This window comes from Poecilia reticulata, chromosome 21, assembly GCF_904066995.2.
Source record: "Poecilia reticulata chromosome 21, P_reticulata-male-v2, whole genome shotgun sequence".
Classification (NCBI taxonomy): domain Eukaryota; kingdom Metazoa; phylum Chordata; class Actinopteri; order Cyprinodontiformes; family Poeciliidae; genus Poecilia; species Poecilia reticulata.
The window spans coordinates 3,595,549-3,616,743 of record NC_088850.1 but is presented as its reverse complement, the minus strand read 5'-3'; the positions used below and the strand labels follow the sequence as shown (position 1 = coordinate 3,616,743).

The following is a 21,195-nucleotide window of genomic DNA, read 5'->3' as shown; positions in this document are numbered from 1 at the left end:
TTAAAAAATAATAAATAAATCACAATAAATTATTTAAATAACGAACGTCCAACTATATATGGTTATTTTTTAAATATTATATTAATATCGTTTATGCTATGTGTACACACACTGTAGGTCATTTCACTACTTTGTTGTACTTCGGACCATCAGAGGTAAGGATTTTATACTGACTTTATTTAAATGGCAAACAAAGCATAAAACCTATTTGTTTTGTTTTGTTTTACGTTCATAAACCAATTAAAGGTATCAAAAAATAACAGAAAATCATGTTTGGAGAACGATAGTCCAGACAAGTCAGACTTTAGAAATGGAGCTGTTCTCATTTAGTCAATATAACCAAAAATATTCTTAAAGTTCATACAAATTGGGTTGTTTCACTGTTCCTTTGTGCACACTTTTAATTTTATTTTCTTATGGTTTGCTGCACACACAGTTAAACACTCTGAGTCATAGATTCAACATTAATCACTGTATTAATTCAAGAAGTTTTCATAGAAATTGTTAATAATTTATTGTGAACTGGAACATTTTAAAGGGACAGAAACAATTTCTACATACCTAATTTGTTCCCATGTCCAATTTTTTGCAACTATTAAAAACAATTCATTCTTCATTTTGTTTTGGTGACAATAAGACTCCATATTGGTCCAGTTTCAATTGTTTTGAAGTGTGTCACATCTTATTTATACCCCAGGGAAACGGAAAGCATCAAAAATTAAAACACTAATTACATCCCACATATATTTACTTTGTAGGATTGCTAACTGCTGCGATTTAATTGAAATTAATTCATGTTTTTATGTCATAGAAATAAAAAAATGTAGTAAAATATATATTTTTTCAGTTTTAGATTAAGATTAAGCTACTCAAAGAAAATATAGATTCATTTTACTTTAAAGCTTCTTTTGTATGGTTGTGGACTGTAGTATAGGAGTCACATTTAACCCAAATGTATTCAGATATTTTAGATTTAAATCTTTCCTGATAGAATGAAAACACAGTGAGAACAGCTCTGAGTGAAATCTGTGTGTGTTTAACCTGAAGTAAAAGGCCAGCTGACTGTGGGAGGTATGGATAGATAGATGGATGGATAGACAGATGGATGAGGGTTTTCTGTTAATCATTGATAAAGTGGATTAGCTCAGTCTTCGGTAAATATGATGAATGCATCCACAGCTTCATTAGGTCTTCCTTCCCTCGGCGCAGCTTCACTTTTCCAAAATGCTGGACCTGATGCTTGTGACATTCAGCTGGATCTGTGTGAACAAGAGGTTGAGACGTTTTGCTTAAAGATTTCTTCATGGATCAGTAGATGAAAACTTAACTTTTATTTAGTTAATTTAATTTTATTTATTTTTTAATCTGTCTATCATGCCGATGAAACGGAGCAGCGAGAGTTCAGCCAGAGGCGACATGTTTCTTATTCACTCTTTTACAAAAACTTTGCAAAACTCAACAGAAATGAACTCTGATTTTAATGGACAGACAAGTTTTCATCAAGAAGACGATTCTGGGATTAAATCAGGTAAATCTGTGATTATTCATCTTGCATAATTACATTTTTTTTACATAATTAAATTTCAACTGAAGTGGATTTCCCCTCTTACATTTGAATATGATTTAATTCAAACGTAAATAAATGCAGTGACACTAATTAACCACAGGGGGGTGCTACAGCTTAGCTCAAACAATATTTGTTCTGTTTGTGTTCAGAAAATGTTGTGAAGTTTTAAATTTTGCTTCCTAATCTCACTGACTAAATCCACATCTTTACAGCCATGCTTTAAAAAATTGAGCAGAACTTTAATCACTTTCATTAACACAACTTTTTCCATATTAACAAGCAAATTAGATGGCTCTTTTATTGTTGCCAGATTAAACATTTGAATAATTTACAGAAAGGATTACCTTTATCACACTTAAAGGTTGTCATTTGTGCAATGAAAAGCCTGGTAAAAAGTACATGTGACATTCAATTTGTAGTTGGGTCCCTGATAAAATGTCATGATGTCATAAATTTTTACTTTATTGTACATATACTTCTGACAAAATGTATGTTTTTACTTTCATCCAAATACAAAAACCTAAGATCTTAATGATGATTAAAAAAATTAGATAAGAAAAAAGAAAAATATGAAAAATGTTATTTAATTTGCTATAACTGATAAGAAGTGATTCTTCTAAAAATTTTCTTTTTTGCTTTAGCCCATTGAAATAAAATCTTCTCATTTAGCTAACACGCCATTTTGAAACCTGCTCTTCACTTTAAGTGTTTTAAGTAATAATAGACATGATTGTTTTTAAACAGGAAAAATTAGTGTAGAATATCAGTGATTAAGTAATTTTTGATTCTGGATTTTTGGAGACTTAGTTGCTGCTGATGGCTCCAGCCCTCGTTTATGTCCATGTTCGGCTCGTTCTGCACATTAGCTTCAGTGTTGACTCCAGTAGATCACATGGTTGGATTATGTAATATGTGCTGGATGTTTGCTTTACACACGGAGAACATGCAGCCTGGAAAAACAAAGCATTTGTTGCTAAAAACTCTTGATTTTATCTTAATTTATTAAAGTATTTTAAATTTGAGTATCTAATGTCCAGATTTTATGATCTTCTCTTTAGAGTCCTTATATTACACTTTATATACTAAATTATATCTAATCTTTAAATAAAATAACACCAACAATTTAACTTTGACATTATAATTTACACTTGTTACATAATGTTTAGAAATTGCATTCATGTTTGTGTCTTGCTCTCTGTTCTTCGTGTTTTCTTTATAACCTGTATGGCGGAGAAAAAGAAAACGTGAGCAAACGTAGCTGCTGCGCAAACAGTTCCCCCTTCAGAATAAGAGCATGAATTACCAAAACTTAAACGCAGATGTTGAACTTCAAGTTGAAAAACTGGAAGCAGTCAAGTAAATTAGTTCTTTATGATCTTTCTGGAAATTTCTTTATTTATGGGAAGCTAAGCTGGGCTAAACATTTTCAATGTTAGCAAAAGCACAGAAAAATTAGCATCCACTATTGGCCATTTGTTAAAACTCAAAAAAGAGACTCAGTCCTTCATTGTAGGTGAAAACCACATCAAGATACTTTTCGGACTCTGTGACCCAAACTAGAGTTTAGCTAAACCACCTGCTAGCTGCTAGCATAAAAGGGCTAATGGAGTCTGGCAGATTGCCAGGGTAAAAATCACTGCTGACAGAAAACTGATACATAATTTTATCTCACACTAATAAATAAGCATCCTGATGATCCCCAATCTTCTGAAAAAATATTCTGAAGGGGAATTTTTGGAAACATTTCCTGTCCAAAGCCATTTTCTCTCCTATAAGCTGATTAAACCTAGTCTAAAGCTGCTAATGTTACAAAAACGACAACTGTTGCTTTATTTTAAACATCTACTGTAAGTATGCAAAAATAGGATGGACAGATTTCCTTCTATGGGATGTTGACATTTGTGGAAAATTATGAAGTCAACTAAAAATAAAACAACAAATAAAAACTAAATTCGTCAAAACTTAATTAGCAAAAGACATCTTTGCATTTTCTTTTATATCTAAATTACTTCAACAATCTAAACATTTATTGTGTGACAAATTGATTAAAAAGAAAGTAATTGTGAACCTAATAAGCTAATAAAACATTATCTTGATGTTAGAATTGACAGGAATTTCTTTTGGGACCTTTTCTGAAAGTAATTAAACACACTGGTTTGCAGAAAGGCTTTTTCTTTGGAGCACGAAAAGGAATGAAAACATTCCCCGTTAGCACAATAACAAGTCATTACGAGGTCACAGTACAGGCCTTAAAAATTATAACTGCAAACTTCACAAAATATGGGTCTGCTTTATTGATTCTTTTCAACATTATCCACATCATATTGTATACTTTTGGTAGTACAATAATTAAAGTTGAGGGATAAACAAAGGCAGAAATATTTCCAAGGTCGGATAAAAGAAACTAATCAGAAATAAAAGCTGCGAAGGAAATGAGGAAAACCTTGAAGGCTTAGTCAGAAACACCGAATCTAAAATAAATTAAGAACGGCTCATCAAACGCTCAATTAGTGTAGAAAGGTGAGAGGAAACTATCAGAAGCATGTTAATGAACTAATTTAAGAGAAGAGAAATGTAAAGAGTTAAGAAAATGAGCAGATTGCTGTTCCATGTTTTTAATTACAAGTTAAAGTTTACAGTTGTTGAGCGCCGTAAGTTTCTCAAACTGCGCCACCCTGCATTTACAGGAATGATTTCACTGAAAGATTTGCAGATTTTTCTAATAATTTAATTCATTTCCAGCTGAAGCTGTAGTTGCATGCTGGAAAACATTTCCAGAAGGTGATTTTCAGGTGAATTTCTGGCTTAAAATTTCTCTCTCTGTTGTTTTTCTCTGCAGAGGACAGCAATGAGACGCCTTCGTCTGAAGACGAGCACGACCTGTTGGACTTGAACTCTGACCTGACCATGAAACAGAGCATCAGTTCGTCCAGGAAGACAATCAGTCAGATCATCAGGGACAAGAAGAAACAAACGCAGCTAACGCTACAGTGGTAAGAGCAAACCTGGCTCACACAGGAGGATTTGCTTCATATTTACAGAACATACACAAACATCCTGTTTTTACTCACTGTGTGACATAAATATGTCCTGTTTCAGGGATTTATTTAAAATTAAATAGATGCTGCAATAATGAGACGGAAGGAATATCTGAGATTTGTTCATTAATGTCTTCGAAACCAGATGTTTTCATGCACAGTTATGATTACTGTCTCTTTAAACAACTGAGGTGAAAACCCAGATGATGATGTCACGGCTTTGGTTAAGTGAAACGTTAGAGTTATGTGATGTCACACTTTCTGGCAGCCATCTTGGTAGGTATCTTGACAGCCGCTATGGAGTTGCTATGACAACAGTAAACGGGCCACATTCACGGTCTCATTCTTGATTTCAACAGCATCAATTTTGTTATTTATTTGTCTTGCACATTGGCCGAGAGTGTCAATATACTTTGTTTTTGTTGGTCTCGGAGCCATGGTTCATTTATGCTTTGTTTGCCTACCAAGATGGCGGTTCAGTGGCCGCGGATCAATTCCGGTTCAGACTTGTGGGAACTACATATTGGATGCTTTATTATTATTATTTTTTTCATGTGATAAGTATTTTGGTGTTGAGTTCAACTCTGAATCGTTTTTAAAAAGGTGATTTTCTCTTGTTAAAAACGAGATTCTTAGTTTTGCACATAATGTTTGAGTTCTGAAAAAATGTTGATCTTCAGCTATTTATTTGTTCATTTGTATTTAATTGTAATTCATTCCATAATTATGTGCTTTTTATATATATATAACAAATGTGGATAAAATAGAAAAAAATGGAATTCAGAAAAAAATTATCAGTTTGCAAAGTTGAAAATTTGCCAGAAAAAACCTAAAATTTTATTCTCAGAAATTTTTGACAAATTTTTTTGGAAGTTTTGACTTTTGTAAATTTCCAATGATTCTAGCAAATTTTCGTCAATTGAAACTTCCATGTATTTTTTTTAGAATATTACTTGGGTTAATCTCAAAATTTTTTGTTGTTTTTTTAGCAAATTTTCAACTTTTCAAACTCAGAAATTTAAAAGTTTTTTAGAAAATTTCTGAGATCAATCTTAAAATTTCAGATTTTTTTTTCTGGCAAATTTTCAACTTTTTTCTTGAATTTGTTTTGGCAGACATTTTTTCCTTTTATTTCTTTTCTCTCTGCAGTATCCCAAATACACCATTGTAATAACTATGAATGGGTGTCATGTTAAATATTTCGGCGTCGCTCAGGGAAAACAAAAATTATAATTTGTTCTGTTACTGAAGTAATTTTTTCTTGGTGCTATTTAAAATCTTTTTGTTTGATCTTTTGTTTTTCTCTGCAGGCTGGAGGAGAACTACATCGTGTGTGAAGGAGTGTGTCTGCCTCGTTGCATCCTTTATGCTCACTATCTGGACTTCTGCAGGAAAGAGAAACTGGAACCCGCATGTGCTGCTACGTTTGGAAAGGTGACTTTATTTTCTTCCTGTGAGATTCTTTACATTTTCAGACACAAATAACCGCAGATTTTATTTTGTTTTGCATGAATATATCTTCCTTTGAAATGGTCCAACTGAATAATCAGCTATACTTTTCGCATGTTGACTTGTTTTTTAATGCATGTTTGTTTTATTTGTGGTTTTACTGACCTGTAAGAATTGTTCTTGAGATATAAAACCTTAAATTTGAAATAATTTTCCTTCTCCATTTACCTTTGGTGAATGAAAATGAGGCATGCAGTTTAAAATAAATAGTTTGAAGCTTATTTTATGCCTTTTCTGCTCATCAGACAATCCGACAAAAGTTTCCTCTTCTGACAACAAGACGACTCGGCACCAGAGGACACTCCAAGTAAAAAGAGACAATTAGGAAAAAAGTAGTTACAGGTTGGGTTTTATGTGAATTTATGCATCATTTTTAACATTTTCCAGATATCATTACTATGGAATTGGGATCAAAGAGAGCAGCGCGTATTATCACTCCGTGTATTCAGGTAAAGGTCTGACCAGGTGAGTTTATTTCAAACCTTCTGCTTTTAATTTAACTGCATAATAAAATTATTTGAAGAGCTAAAGGAGTTTTGTTGGATTTATCTCTTGTTTTCTTTTGCTTGCAGATTTTCAGGAAGTAAGCTCAAGAATGAGGTACTTTTTTTTCCCACAATGCAAAGCAGGTTTTCATACTTTAACCCTTAACTATGCCTTAGTTCAGTTTAAAAAATAAAAACTAGATCAGCTTGTTCTTCTGTTGACACCAGCTTAAACGCTGAGGTCTCCAACACCTGAAGCACCCTCAGGAAGTGAACTTTATTGGGAAAATTAAAGATCTATTACGCAAAATTATTTTATTTTTTTTCACGTTTTTGTACTTCTAAAAAAAAACATCCAGACGGTTTTTTGACAATAAGTTAATGTGTTTCGAAAACCTCCTGTTTGTTGAGACACACTGCGTTGTTACCTAGCAACCTGAGCCCAGCCCGTTACTTAGCAATGCTAAGTGAGTTCCAGCACATCTGGTCAGCTGGTTTTACTGCTGTATGCGCTGTACAATGACTGGTGGAAAAGATAAGTGTTTTGTTGTTGACTTACCATCCAGAAACCACTTGCTGCATTCTTGTTGGTTGTGCAGGAGGCTCTACTTCTGCTTGTCAAGGCTGCATGGTTGTATAACTCTGCTTCTGTTTGCAGCCATTTTCATGTGCTACATTTAACATCCATTTTTTAAAATTAAAATCTAAATAAAAATAGATAAATTGCTTCTTTTTGGCTTCTTTTCGTTTGGAAGACGTTTGCCTCACTTCTAATCAGAAACAAACTTCTTAGTTACGTTTTTTATCATTTTAATTTGAAATCTGGGTATGAATGATTTGGGAGTCAACCGTATGTTTTTCCGATAGGGTTACTCTTATTGATCTTAAGTTAAAAAAAACTCTTAACATTCAACAGGATTTTGATACAAAATGATGGATGCACTGAATAGATTCTTTCATGGTTGATGATTTGTGATTTCAAAACGTGATTTCAGCATTTTCTGTTGCCACGACAGTATTTTTTTTTCCCCAAACGGATATAAATAAAGAGTAAAAAGTGAAGTAGTGTTTGTTTTGCAGGGTGGCTTCACCAGGAAATACTCTCTGAGCTCTAAAACCGGAACGCTGCTCCCGGACTTCCCCAACGCCCAGCACCTCGTGCTGCAGGGAAATATTCCCAGAGAAAAGGTCACAGACTTTTACTTCATGCTTTTGTGCTTTAGTAAACATACAAAAGATGTTTGTAGGAAGACTGAATTTTCTCTCTTTTCCAGGTTGACACTCTGATCATGATGTATAAAACTCACTGCCAGTGCATCCTGGATAACGCCATCAATATCAACTTTGAAGAGGTGATGTTTCAGCGCTTTATCCTGATAAAGTACTGACACTAATTGGTCACTTTACTTTGTTTTTGCTCAGATCCAGAATTTCCTGCTCCACTTCTGGCAGGGAATGCCCGACCATCTGCTGCCGCTGCTGGAAAACCCGATTATAGTCGACATCTTCTGCGTCTGTGACTCCATCCTCTACAAGGTTTCTATAAAACACTTCTGCAGATTTACGTTTTTGCTTTTTTATGTATCTTTTTATCCAGCTTTTTCTGATTTGATACTACTAACGTTGCTTTACAGCGTTAATGTCACAAACTTTACATGAACATGAAACTCTGTCCTACCAGCTTCGACTTTAACAGTAGAATCTCCTACTTATGGGAGAATAGAAGAGCCAATGAAAATAAATCTGACTTTAAAATTTTACTGTTTTTTTCTGAGTTTTTGAAAAAAGTCGGAATTCTGAGAAAAAAAAGTTTTATTTTGAGATTAAAATATAAACCTGAATTTGGAGAGAAACACAGCTGTGTTTAGAAAAAAAATAACCCCAGCAGATTTTTTTTAAAACAGACAGAATTTTGAGATTAGAATCACAATTCTGAGACAAAATGTCTTCTTTTGGGATTAAAGTCAAAATTTGAAAATAAAATCACAATGTTTTGAATTAATCCACAAATTATTTTTTAAAGTGATTAGACTCAGATGCTGTGAAAAAAAGTCAGAAATTGAAATTAAAGTTTAAATTCTGAGACAAAAGCCACAATGTTAATAAAAAACACACACATTTTTGGAAAATAGCCAGAATTCTGAGACAAAAAGTTCGACTTTGAGATTAAAATCAGAATTTTGAGGAAAACATTGATTTTTTTAAAAAATTTTTTTAAGTGTTGAGATTAAAAGTTAGAACAACATTTAATAAAGTATTTTTGAATTTGATTCTGAGGGGGAAAAATACAGAATTTGAGATTAAAATCTGGATTTTTTTTTTCTGTTGTTGCCCTGAGCCTGAGGCTCTTCCACACCTACTGAAGTGTAGAAAACTCAAACCTTTATTTGATGTTGTTTAAAGGGGAGAAACAGTTTTAAAAAATTATAATTTATTCTCTGCCGCTCATGATTTGTCGTCTGTTTTCTCAGGTTCTAACTGACGTTTTAATTCCGGCAACGATGCAGGAAATGCCTGAGAGGTTCGTTTCTAAAACTTTACTCCAGAAAACGTCGCGTAATTTAGAGGCGAACCTGTTTTTGTTTCTCAGTTTATTGGCAGACATAAGGAACTTTGCCAAACACTGGGAACACTGGTTGGCCTCGTCCCTGGAGAACCTCCCAGAATGCCTTGCAGCGAAGAAGCTCCCCATCGCACGGCGCTTCGTCTCCTCCCTGAAGAGGCAGACGTCTTTCCTGCACCTGGCGCAGGTAAAGCAGGCGAGAAACCAACTGGATGTCCGGGAACCGACCTGGAAATGATTCCTATCCTCTCTGCGTTGTCCAGATTGCCCGGCCGGCTCTTTTCGACCAAACTGTGGTGACCGGCATGGTTCTGGACATCGACTGCGTGGACCTCAGCAGCATCAACTCACAGCCGCTGCTCAGCGCGTCGGCGGCCGCAGACCAGGACTCGGATATTTACTCTGAGTGTAAGAAAAACGAGCTCCTGATGTTCGGTTATGAACGGGATTCATCATCAGGGTGGATGCCGTTTGTTAGCTTAGCATAAATGTTAGCAACCAAATGTTTCGGTTTTTTTTTATTTAAATATTCAAACTTCAATATTTATAAGTTAAATTAGAAGATATTTACTCTGAGTGTAAGGAAAACGAGCTCCTGTAATGAAGTTCAGTTATGAACGGGATTCATCATCAGGGTTGATGCCGTTTGTTAGCTTAGCATAAATGTTAGCAACCAAATATTTCGTTTTTTTTATTTAAATATTCAAACTTCAATATTTCTAAGTTAAATTAGAAGATATTTACTCTGAGTGTAAGGAAAACAAGCTCCTGATGTTCGGTTATGAACGGGATTCATCATCAGGGTTGATGCCGTTTGTTAGCTTAGCATAAATGTTAGCAACCAAATATTTCCTTTTTTTAATTTAAATATTCAAACTTCAATATTTCTAAGTTAAATTAGAAGATATTTACTCTGAGTGTAAGGAAAACGAGCTCCTGATGTTCGGTTATGAACGGGATTCATCATCAGGGTTGATGCCGTTTGTTAGCTTAGCATAAATGTTAGCAACCAAATTTTTCGTTTTTTGTTAATTTAAATATTCGAACTTCAATATTTATAAGTTAAATTAGAGGATATTTACTCTGAGTGTAAGGAAAACGAGCTCCTGATGTTCGGTTATGAACGGGATTCATCATCAGGGTTCATGCCGTTTGTTAGCTTAGCATAAATGTTAGCAACCAAGTATTTCGTTTTTTTAATTTAAATCTTCAAACTTCAATATTTATAAGTTAAATTAGAAGATATTTACTCTGAGTGTAAGGAAAACGAGCTCCTGATGTTCGGTTATGAACAGATTCATCATCAGGGTTGATGCCGTTTGTTAGCTTAGCATAAATGTTAGCAACCAAGTATTTCGTTTTTTTAATTTAAATCTTCAAACTTCAATATTTCTAAGTTAAATTAGAAGATATTTACTCTGAGTGTAAGGAAAACGAGCTCCTGATGTTCGGTTATGAACAGATTCATCATCAGGGTTGATGCCGTTTGTTAGCTTAGCATAAATGTTAGCAACCAAATTTTTCGTTTTTTGTTCATTTAAATATTCGAACTTCAATATTTCTAAGTTAAATTAGAAGATATTTACTCTGAGTGTAAGGAAAACGAGCTCCTGTAATGAAGTTCAGTTATGAACGGGATTCATCATCAGGGTTCATGCCGTTTGTTAGCTTAGCATAAATGTTAGCAACCAAAATTTTCGTTTAAAAAAAAAAGTAAATCTTCAAACCTCAATATTCTAAGTTAAATTAGAGGTTCGATAAAAATCCTAATAAATAAATAAATGTCGAAGCCAGAATGAGGATTTTAAAAGAAGAAAAAAGATTTGTAGCATTTCTAAAAATTTAATAATGCAACAGACAAATAAATACACAAATCAATCATAAAATTCTTAAAAATATTAGACAAATTAATAGAACAAAGAAAGAAGACTTGTTAATGTAAAAAAGTTCAAAGAAATCGGATAAATAGATTATTAAATAACCATGTGATGTATTGGTAACCTTTGACCCTTCGATTGTTAAAAACTAAATGGCAGAACAAAATTATTGTAAAAAAAAAAACTGAATAAATGCATAAATAAGTAAATGACATGACTAAATGTAAAAATAAATAAATGGTTGGAGAAAGGGTTAAAGAAATAAATTACACAATTAGTTGATAAATAATCGATTATGAGAATAAATCACAAAATAATTCATCCAGACAAATGATGAGTAAATGATAAAAAAATATCAAAAAATTAAAAAGTTGGTAAATAAATTATTTATTTATTTTTTACATTAGGTTCTCGTACTTAATTTTTCTACATTTAATCTTTTTTCTGCACATTTCATGAGTTAAAGAAACAAGAAATCATGAAAATAGTTCATGCAGATTATTGTTTGACTTTTTAACATAATGAAGTGCCTTGTTGGGTTTGTCCAGATTGTACAAAGTTCATCCTAAAAACTTTTTACACATTCTAATGACGAGTTTTTAGGATATAAATATTTACACCTTTCGATGCTTTTTAATTCATAGAATTAAACTGGAAATAATTTTTCCATATTTTACATTTTCTTTTCGCATTTTTCTCTTTTTTTTCCCCCCAGATGATTCCATCAGTGTTTTTCAGGAACTGAAGGAGCTGCTGAGGAAAAATGCCACAGTTGAGTCGTTCATTGAGTGGCTGGACTCGGTGGTGGAGCACAAAGTCATCAAGGTAGAGCAGAGGTTCCCAAACTGTGGGGCGCGCCCCCTGGGGGGGCGCCGTGCCATTGCAAGCCGTCTGGATGAAAAAAAAACATGAACGCTGTATGCTCTGAGTTTTTACCTTAGAATGGCCAACTCTCTGTTATTCCTATGTCAATTTGATACAGTAGGGGCTTCCACACTTGCCATATCTGTGTCCTCCGTCACTTTTATCAGCATTTAAAACTGTTTCATCCGTTGTTAACATGTGGTAACATGTTTTTCTGAGCCGCCTTTAAACGCAACATGAGCGCTACGACACTAGCGCTGGGTTTACATCTGTGCGGCAGTGAAGGAGACCTGCTGCTGCTGGGCAGAGCTACAAGGTGTGTTAGAATCATGGCAGCAAACCAGCAAAACGTAAATAACTTTTCACAGTTTTCCCCCCAAACTAACCGACTGAGTTGAGTAAAGGTGTTGGATGCAGGTAAAGTTAGCTAAAAGATGACTAGCTAATACCAATACAACACCTTAAGCTTAACAGGTAGCCTGTAGGCTACTGATGTTGTTTATGTTCCGCTACATACATTCATTTTGCTCCCAAAAAAGGGACAGGGGCAGGGGGGGCCCAGAAAATGTTTGGAAACCACTGAGGTAGAGACAGTTCACCCATCACCGAAACAAACGGCAGCTTCAAAAAGCAGCTTTTTGAATCGTTTCTTCATGTTTTCATCAGCCTGGCAAGCAGTGCGGTCGATCCGTGAAGAAGCGAGCTCAGGACTTCCTCCTCCGGTGGAGCTTCTTTGGTGCCCGGATCATGCACAACCTCACGCTCAACAACGCCTCCAGCTTCGGTAAGGAAGTGGAAAGAGTTTATTCCAGCTTATGCTTTATGGCATTTATAACATTTATAACTTTGGTGTTAATGTGTTAAAGCAGTACAACTTACAGAAGGGATTATAAAATCCACTTTTGAAAATATTTTCTATCATTTTTAATTTCCTTTTTTGGAAAAAAAGAAAAAGATTAAAATCAGATCTGGAGATTTTATTTGTAATCCATGTCGCCCGGCCGTAGAAATGGGTCCAAATCTTGGTTCACGTTGCAAAAACTCAAAATCTTAAGAAATATTTTTGGTTTAGTTTCTAATGCAAATAAATGAGCACATTTGAAATAAGACAAAACTAACTTACATGTAACTTTTCAGCAAGATGTATGACCTTGTTCTATTATAATGTTATTATTCATGTAAACAAATAATTATTATAAGTGAAATTATCTGCCAATGGGCCTAGTACCTTTTCACCAATGTTAATGATTGTTTTGAGTCAATAATTCCTTAATATTGATGAAAAAGTTCTGGTTCCATTGGCAAATTATTTCATTTGTTATTTGGGAAAATATGTTGTCATGAGTGAAATAATCTGCCAATGGAACTAGAACTTTTTCATCAATATTAAGGAACTACTAACTTAAAACAAGCTCCCATTTCTTACTGAAAAGTTAGTTGTAAGTTAGTTTTATCTTATTTCAGTGTATTAAAATATTTGCACTGGAAACTAGACCAGAAGTACCTTTTAAGGTTTAGTGTCTCCGCAGTGCAGATGAAGATTTTCAGAACTTCCCACTAAAAGACGCCGGCCGGCCGGTCCGATACGAGCCAGCTCGAAGCAGATTGCTACAATAGCATCATAAATCGTAATGGCCAGACTCGCTTTGATTACACAGCGTCTTATCTGCGGTCGGCGTGCTCTCTGTTCAAACACACGCACACAGGCTACGTGTGCATGAATAAACAACCACCATTTGGTGGCTCTCGCTCTCTCTGAAGGCCCACTTAAGCTCAAACACAAACGTGTGGCCCTGCAGGTCAAACAAAGAGCAGCGGGGCTCTAAAGGTCGAGTGAAATCTCAGCTGGACGAACGTCTGAGCCGCTTTCTGTTCTGATGCTGACAGGTTCCTTCCACCTGATCCGGATGCTGTTAGACGAGTACATCCTGCTGGCGCTGGAGACGCAGTTCAACAACGACAAGGAGCAGGACCTGCAGAACCTTCTGGAAAAATACATGAAAAATGCAGGTATTGGGTCTCACTCAGAGGTGGGAAGAAAACCCAAAGACTGGACTCAGGATAGAGTAGAACTACTTTTACCTCAGTAAAAGTAAAAAGTAGCCATCCATGAAATTGAAGTACAAAAGTATTTGGTTAAAAGTCTACTCAAGTTCTTAGTAACTGATGAAATTATCAATCATTTAATATTTAAAAGTTACAAAAAATTAACCAAATTATAAAGCAAATTTAGGTATTTTAATGACGAAAATGTCAATAATTCATATAACTAACAAAATAACTTTTTCTAAATTATTTTCTTTCAATAAAAAAACGTATGAAACTTTAACAAAATTTGCAGGTCTGTGTCTGTTGAATTTTTGTTATTCATTCATTGGGCAGAAAATCCAGAAATTGGACTCAAATAAGAGTAGAAATACTTCATAATAATATTACTCAAAGTACAGCGTATTAAAAATACTCCTAAAGTAAATTTTTTTCAAAAACGTTACTCAAGTAAATGTAATTGAGTAAAGCAAGCAGTTACTATCCAACCCACTGAACTCAAACCAAACCAGTCCTGTTCGTTTACCTACAAAATTTGGTGAATTTAAAGAGGCTTGAATGCAAAACAAACACAAAATTTTACCAAGTATTTTTTGTGCTCAGTGTCTTCTTCAGTGGTTCTTGTTGCAGCGCCCCCACAGGCGAGGAGGAGAACATGTTTTATTTTTTATTTCGTTTGGTTTGTTCGACACTGTGTAAAAGCGAACCGCAGCAGCTGAAAGTGTAACAAATGTTGCAACTTTGAAAGCATCGTTAAAAACTGTTCCCTCCTGAACTCCTCCAGCAGCGCTAAATGAGGATAATCATCTGAAATGTAAGTTTGGTCGTCTCCTTCAGATGCCAGTAAAGCTGCGTTCATGGCGTCGCCCAGTTCCTGTTTCCTGGCGAACCGAAACAAGGCCCCCGCCTCCGTCGACCAATCGGTGAAGAACGAATCCTTGGGAGGACACGCCTACATGCCTCTGTCGACCAATCAGCAGCAGGATCTGGAAGCTAAAGCCGTCCTCTATCAGGGGAACGACGGTTCCGGCTTCACGTCTTCAGGTAACCGTGGTAACCGTCTGGCAGTTTAAGCATGAAAGCAAAATGTCTGACTATTGTCATGATTCCCATCAGGCGGTCAGATGGACTTCTCTCAGGTCAGCGGACCCCTCATGACGCCGCCCATCTCCCCGGCCGCGCTGGCCCACCGGGGCTCCGTCATCAACCAGGGGCCCATGGCGGGGAGGCCCCTGACGCCCTCTTCCTCGTCCTGCTCCTTCTCCTCATCCTCCTGCCTCTCCTCTCTCAGTGAAATCACGCAGCCCAGCCCCTGCTCCTCGTACCCGGAGACCCTGTACCACTGCGTGCCGCAGTCCGGCGGGTTTTTTCCCGCCGCCGGCAGCGGGCCCTCGGCTCAGAACTACCAAACTGCTCCCAGGTTAGCTTTATGAGCGGCTTATGCTAATATGTAATGATTAGATATATTTACTTTCACACCCACTAAATACAGTATATATAGAATAATTACATTAATGTAGGAATTACTAAGCAAAATAATGTTTTTAGGCCCAATAATTGTCTGCTTTGGTTGTTATTTTAAACACAAGTGTTGTAAATCAGTAGGATTGAAACGATTATTTGGATTAATCGTGTTAATCAATTATTGAAATAACCGTCAACTAATTTAGTAATTGATTAATTGCGTACATACTTAAAACAAGCCTATTTATATATTTAAAAAATAGCAGAGCTGAAATTATATCAAAACATTTAAATATAAATTTTGCATTTAAGATTTTTTAAAATTTGGGGGGTGCTGTGGTGGCGCAGGGGCTTAGAACGACCCGCAGGTTCGATTCCCGGCCTGGTGACATTTGCCGCATGTCTCGCCCGTCTCTCATTTCCCTCTTTCCTGTCTAAATACTTTCAAATAAAGGCCACTAGAGCCAACAAAACTTTAAAAAAAAAAGATTTAAAAAAATTTTGAATTATGTTTTATTCAAAACTCCTCAAGTAGCAGATTTTTAACTATTTTTAGTTAAAAAAAATAAATAAATAAAAATCTTGTAGCACCTTTTGCTATTGACTCATTGATTGGTTAATCCAAAAAAAAATAAAAAATCAGTTCATCACCCCTACATTGAATTGATGTTGAGCAGAAAAGGTTCAGTTTTTTACATGTTGGTGTTAGAATAATACTTTTAGCTGCAGGTTAATTCTCTGCTACAAATGATGAAGCGTTCACTAGAGGAATGCTGCTGTTTGCATTGTAGGCCATTAAAAGTTTATTTTCTTATTCAAAAAGGAATTGATTGATTATTTTTAATATTGTAGTAAAATGCTCAAGTGGTTAAATATAAAATCTGCTCAAAGTACCAATTTTTTAATCTGATTGATCGTCAGAATAGTCAATAAAATAATTGTTTGTTGCAGCCATATTATAAATCAGTGTCATAGGAATTAGAAACATTACGTTTTTGTTTTTGTTCAGGAATATTTTATAGTTTGAAAATGAGAATAGCACTTAATGATTAAACTGACTTATACCAAGTATTCAAGGTTTGGAAGGTGCTTAATTTCTATGTAAAGTTTTTTAAACTGTATTCATTTTCAAAGCTTTGTAGTAAAATGCAATCTAATGTTGGATTAAAAGCCAAAAGTTATTTACAAATGAACCCATGAACATTTACACCTAATAAAAAGACACAAACATTTTTTTTACTTTGTATGAAGTTAAATCAGACCAAACTTCTGTTGCTTTAGATTTAACAAAATTATTTTTATTTGCTAAATGCAAGAAATCTTAACAAGAAAATTTTTTATTTTATTTTTCAATATTTTTATCCCCTGGAAAAGTTTGGAAACTCACCTTGAAAGTGCTTGAATTTTACTGTGGGAAACTGAATAAACCAGATTAATTTTTGAGAATAATAGGATTCATTTTACTGTGGGTTTTTTTTTTTAGGTCTCAGGTCCAGAATCCCTGCCTGACAGCAATTCAGACCCATAATCCTCCTCTGGGGTGCCATCTGGCCCGGTACCCGTCCCTGGGCGATCCGGCCCTGAGCAAGGACGGTTTCTACCCTCTGTCGGTCCATCACTCCTCTAGCAGTGGCGACTGCTCCCTGACGGCGTACGGCGCCGCGGTCCGCCCGCCTTCCAGATACACGCCGGGTCCCGAACCGGTCCAGACAGAACCGGGTCTGGATCAGCAGGCGGCGGCTCAGATTCTGGACGCGGCAGACGGTTTTGGCTTCATGGGGCCCGGACTGAACATCTCTGGCGGCGGCGGCTGTCAGGGGTCGGCGTACGGCGTTCTGGGTCATGGCGGTGAGGATTCTTAGAGTCCGGTTCTGTTTGTTTACATTCCAAAAAATAAACAAACACAGAAAAATATGGAAGATGATTCGGGCCGCTGGAAAAAAAGAATGAAATCTGACTCCAATCTCAGAGTTCTGATCTGTTTTTTTTCCAGAATTATGACTTTAATCTCAGATTAAATCAGAAACTAGAGTCAGAATTAATTAATTCTAATCTCATAATTCTGACTTTAATCTCTGAAATCTGAGAAAAAAAAAATCTGAATTTTAGAAATGGGATTTAAAATTTTAGAAGCTGAAATCGGATACCTGAGATTAAAGTCAGAATAATTCTGAATCCTAATCTCAGAAGGCTGAGAAAAATAAGAATTTTAGAGATTAAAGTCACAATTTCAAAGGTTGAAATCAGAAATCAGAGATTTAAGTCAAAAATCTGAGAAATTTAAATGTTTTTTTTCCACATTTACTCCCCAAATTCTGAGAAAAAAAAATCCTTTTTTCTTCTTTTTTTTTTTGAGAATTCTGAGATTAAAGTCAGATATTTCTTTTTTCTAAGTGGCTCTAATTAATTTAAGTAAATTGTGTTTTTGTTATGACCTTTTCCTCATGTTTTTGAGTTTTTATTCCCGTTGGTTGAAGAACCAGATTTCTACTCCTGCAAAGCGAAAATCACGCAGAGATTGACCTAAAGATTTTGTTTGCAGGTTTCTATGGCAACAGCAGCTTCTTGGGCAGCCAGCGAGTGAATCCTTTGGTCGATCAGCACGTGTCCGTCATCAGCAGCGTGGGAAGCCTTCGCCCGTTCTCCGCAGCGTTCTCCGAGGTCCACGACCCGCTGAACATCCTGGACGAACCGGGAAGGAAAACATCAGGAAGCTTCTTCAGCGAGGCAGAATCTGGAACAGGTCCATACAGAACCACTGAGACCCATCAATCGCTAACATTTTAGCAATACTACTTCAGATATGCTCCATAAAAAAATAACAAATACAAGAAAAGGCAGTTGTATCAGGGTTAACTTTTTTTTAATATCTACCAGAACCATCCTGATCCAATCTATTATGGGGTTCTCCAAAGTTCTGTTTAGGACCCTCGTAGTTCTTGTTGTAAACGGCTCTTTCTTCATTGACTGCTGTTTGTAAAGCTAAATACCTGGATAGCTCAGAGCTACATAGCTCAGTTTGAAGCTTAAATATTTAGCTAGCTCAAAAATAAATATTTAGTTTGGAGTTAGTAGTTACCTGCTCACTAAATATTAAGTTTGAGGCTAAATAGCTAGCTAGCTCAGAGCTAAATAATTCGTTTGAAGCTAAATGGGCAGCTTGTTTACTAAATATTTAGCTTGATGCTAAATATTTAGCTAACTCAGAGCTAAATATTTAGTTTGTAGCTAAATGTTCAGCTTCAAACTAAATATTTAATTAGCAGGCTAAATATAAATGATGACATAATTGTGAACATCTCCGTGTTTGGATATAATTTCGAGGCGCCTCAAGGTGTCACCTGTTCAAATAATCACAAATAGCTTTGGATTGTCCAGCCTTATGACCACAAAACATGAAAATCCCTTTTATTTTCCCATCAAATGTATATCTAAAATGCTTTCACATTGAGAGTAAACCAAGTCACAGTCCTTGTTTGTGTGCAGGAACTAATGAAGCTGGTTCTGATCGACCGTGTCTGGTTTTGTCCTCAGGTCATCCTCTTCCCGCCTCCGGATCTGCGACCTGCATGTTCGGACTTCCGTCTCCGTTCAGCTCCCAGGACGCTCTGACGTCTCTGCAGCGCGGCGGCGCCGCGTCCTCAGAGGTGCAGGACCTGGTTTCCTCGCTGCCGCCCATCAACACCGTGTTCATGGGGGGCGCGCAGTGATCGCACAAACACACAGAAAGAAATAACTGTTTTATAACGAACTGCTATTCTCATATTAACTTATGGAAAATAACTAATACACACTGAAATGATATTGAAAAGAACTGCATAAGTTTCTGTCTCTTCCTGCCTTCTGTGTATAAATAAAATGAGAAGCTGACTGACCGCACAGCATGTGAGAAACGACCCGGATTGTTTTGGTCGCTGCTGGTTTAGTTCCAGAGACGAAACTATTTTAAACTGGTAGCTACAGGTATTAGGAAGATCCGGGTCTTTATTTCATCCTCTAACCTTGCGAAGCAGAACAAAAGGAAGAAATATGTAAATGTTATTAAAATGTGTTTTCAGAAGATTTATCTTTTATTTTTTCCTTTTAATTGTTCAGGAGAGAAGTTTCAAAACAGTTTTTAGTCATTTTTACTTCATAGTGAGCTGATGCAAGCTGCAGTTAGTGATTATTAAGTGATAATTGTTCCTTCTGAGCCTGTTCAGCTCCCTGTTGACTGAAGTGTAGAGATTTTCAACCCAAAATAAATAATTTAGTGAAAGTCTAATTTACTTAGCAAGAAGGTTTCAAGCTTGAATTTTTCTTTTCTGCTTGTAATTAATTCTGTGTGGATTCTCTCTGGGTTTCCTCCCAGTCCAAACGCCTGACTGGTTAACTGGTGTGTGTGTGTGTGTGTGTGTGTGTGTGTGTGTGTGTGTGTGTGTGTGTGTGTGTGTGTTCATGTGTAGCTATCCAACAGGGGACATGCGTGTCATTTTACACTCCCCAACAGGGGACTCACCGTTGAAGAGGGGACATTTTGTAGTTCCCCTCTTGGAAATGACCCTGTTTTAGGGTCAGGGGTCACATTTAGGACTAAGGTGAATTGACTTTTGGTTAGGGTGTGTGTGTGTGTGTGTGTGTGTGTGTGTGTGTGTGTGTGTGTGTGGTTGTTTGTTCTGTGTGTCTTTGTGTTGATGGACCGGCGGCCTGTCCAGGTTGAACCCCACCTGCCGCCTAATGACCTGGCCACCCTGCAAGCAGACGTTTTAATGGAAGTGGACCTGATAGCAAACAGGCTGATATGTTTAAAGCAGATCAGTGGACCAGAGTCGGTCCTGCAGCCCCGGCGTCCTGCATGTTTTAGTTCAACCTCCTCAGCAGGCCGATGTTCTTCTAAAGAGCCGTCGTTTCATCCAGGTGCTTTAGACCAGGGACAGAACTAGAACATGCAGGATGCCGGGCCTCCAGGACCGACTCCGGGCACCACAGTACCAGATACAATTTTAATGTTTTATTTTTTCCTCTTTTGTATTTTCGCTTACATTTTTTCCAAACTTTTTCTACTTTTTTTTCCAAAAATGTTCCTGTTTTTTCTTTTTCTTTTTAATTCTATTTTGTCTTTTTTTTTTTCCTGTTAATTTTTCCATTTTTTTCCCATTAAATTTGTTTCTCTTTTTCCTTTTATAATTTTTCTCTTTTTATTTTTCCATTTTTTTCCCATTAAATTTGTTTCTCTTTTTCCTTTTATAATTTTTCTCTTTTTATTTTTCCATTTTTTTCCCATTAAATTTGTTTCTCTTTTTCCTTTTATAATTTTTCTCTTTTTATTTTTCCAGTTTTTTCCCTGTAGTTCTTTGTCATTTTCTCTCTCATGTTTCTCTACTTCTTTATGTCACCATTTGTGTTGGTTTGTGGTTATAAACGTGAGTCTTGTCTGAATGTCGCTGTTGCTCGTCTTGCCGGGAGCAGAATCGGCGTCGCTCTGACCTCAGACCGTTCGCTGGACGGTCGTGACGCCGCCGCCCTCCTCCTGCCTCCCTGATTGGTTTTTATACGTTATCTACTCAAGGGGAAAAATCCATTTCAGGTGCAGCCGTGCAGGAACAGATGGCGGCGCATGTAATGATTACAGAATCTCCACGTTAAAATACTTTAATTACTAAGTCAATAATGGCTGCAACAATTGCCGGAGCTTTAGTGTAAAAACAACAGAAGGCTGAAGGCAAACTTTGGGCCAATGTTTAACCAGAACCCGGCCTCCATGTTTGAGCCTCGGCTTTAACTCGTTTTATTTGGTGAAACA

The 21,195-nt window shown here is 36.2% G+C and overlaps 1 protein-coding gene across 1 annotated transcript; it reads left to right on the top strand.

Annotated features, from left to right (window-relative positions):
• The first annotated feature begins 42 nt into the window (after window positions 1–42).
• Window positions 43–19,292, top strand: rfx6 (regulatory factor X, 6). Its single transcript, XM_008397223.2, has 20 exons — window positions 43–155; window positions 4,407–4,560; window positions 5,916–6,039; window positions 6,360–6,421; window positions 6,502–6,579; window positions 6,687–6,714; window positions 7,680–7,787; window positions 7,874–7,951; window positions 8,022–8,135; window positions 9,071–9,120; window positions 9,190–9,349; window positions 9,426–9,570; window positions 11,755–11,864; window positions 12,570–12,687; window positions 13,791–13,913; window positions 14,787–14,993; window positions 15,066–15,369; window positions 16,897–17,261; window positions 17,956–18,156; window positions 18,948–19,292. The coding sequence occupies exons 2-20, from the start codon at window positions 4,475–4,477 to the stop codon at window positions 19,121–19,123; spliced, it is 2,637 nt and encodes an 878-aa protein (XP_008395445.2). The 5' UTR covers window positions 43–155; window positions 4,407–4,474; the 3' UTR covers window positions 19,124–19,292.
• Window positions 19,293–21,195: the final 1,903 nt, after the last annotated feature.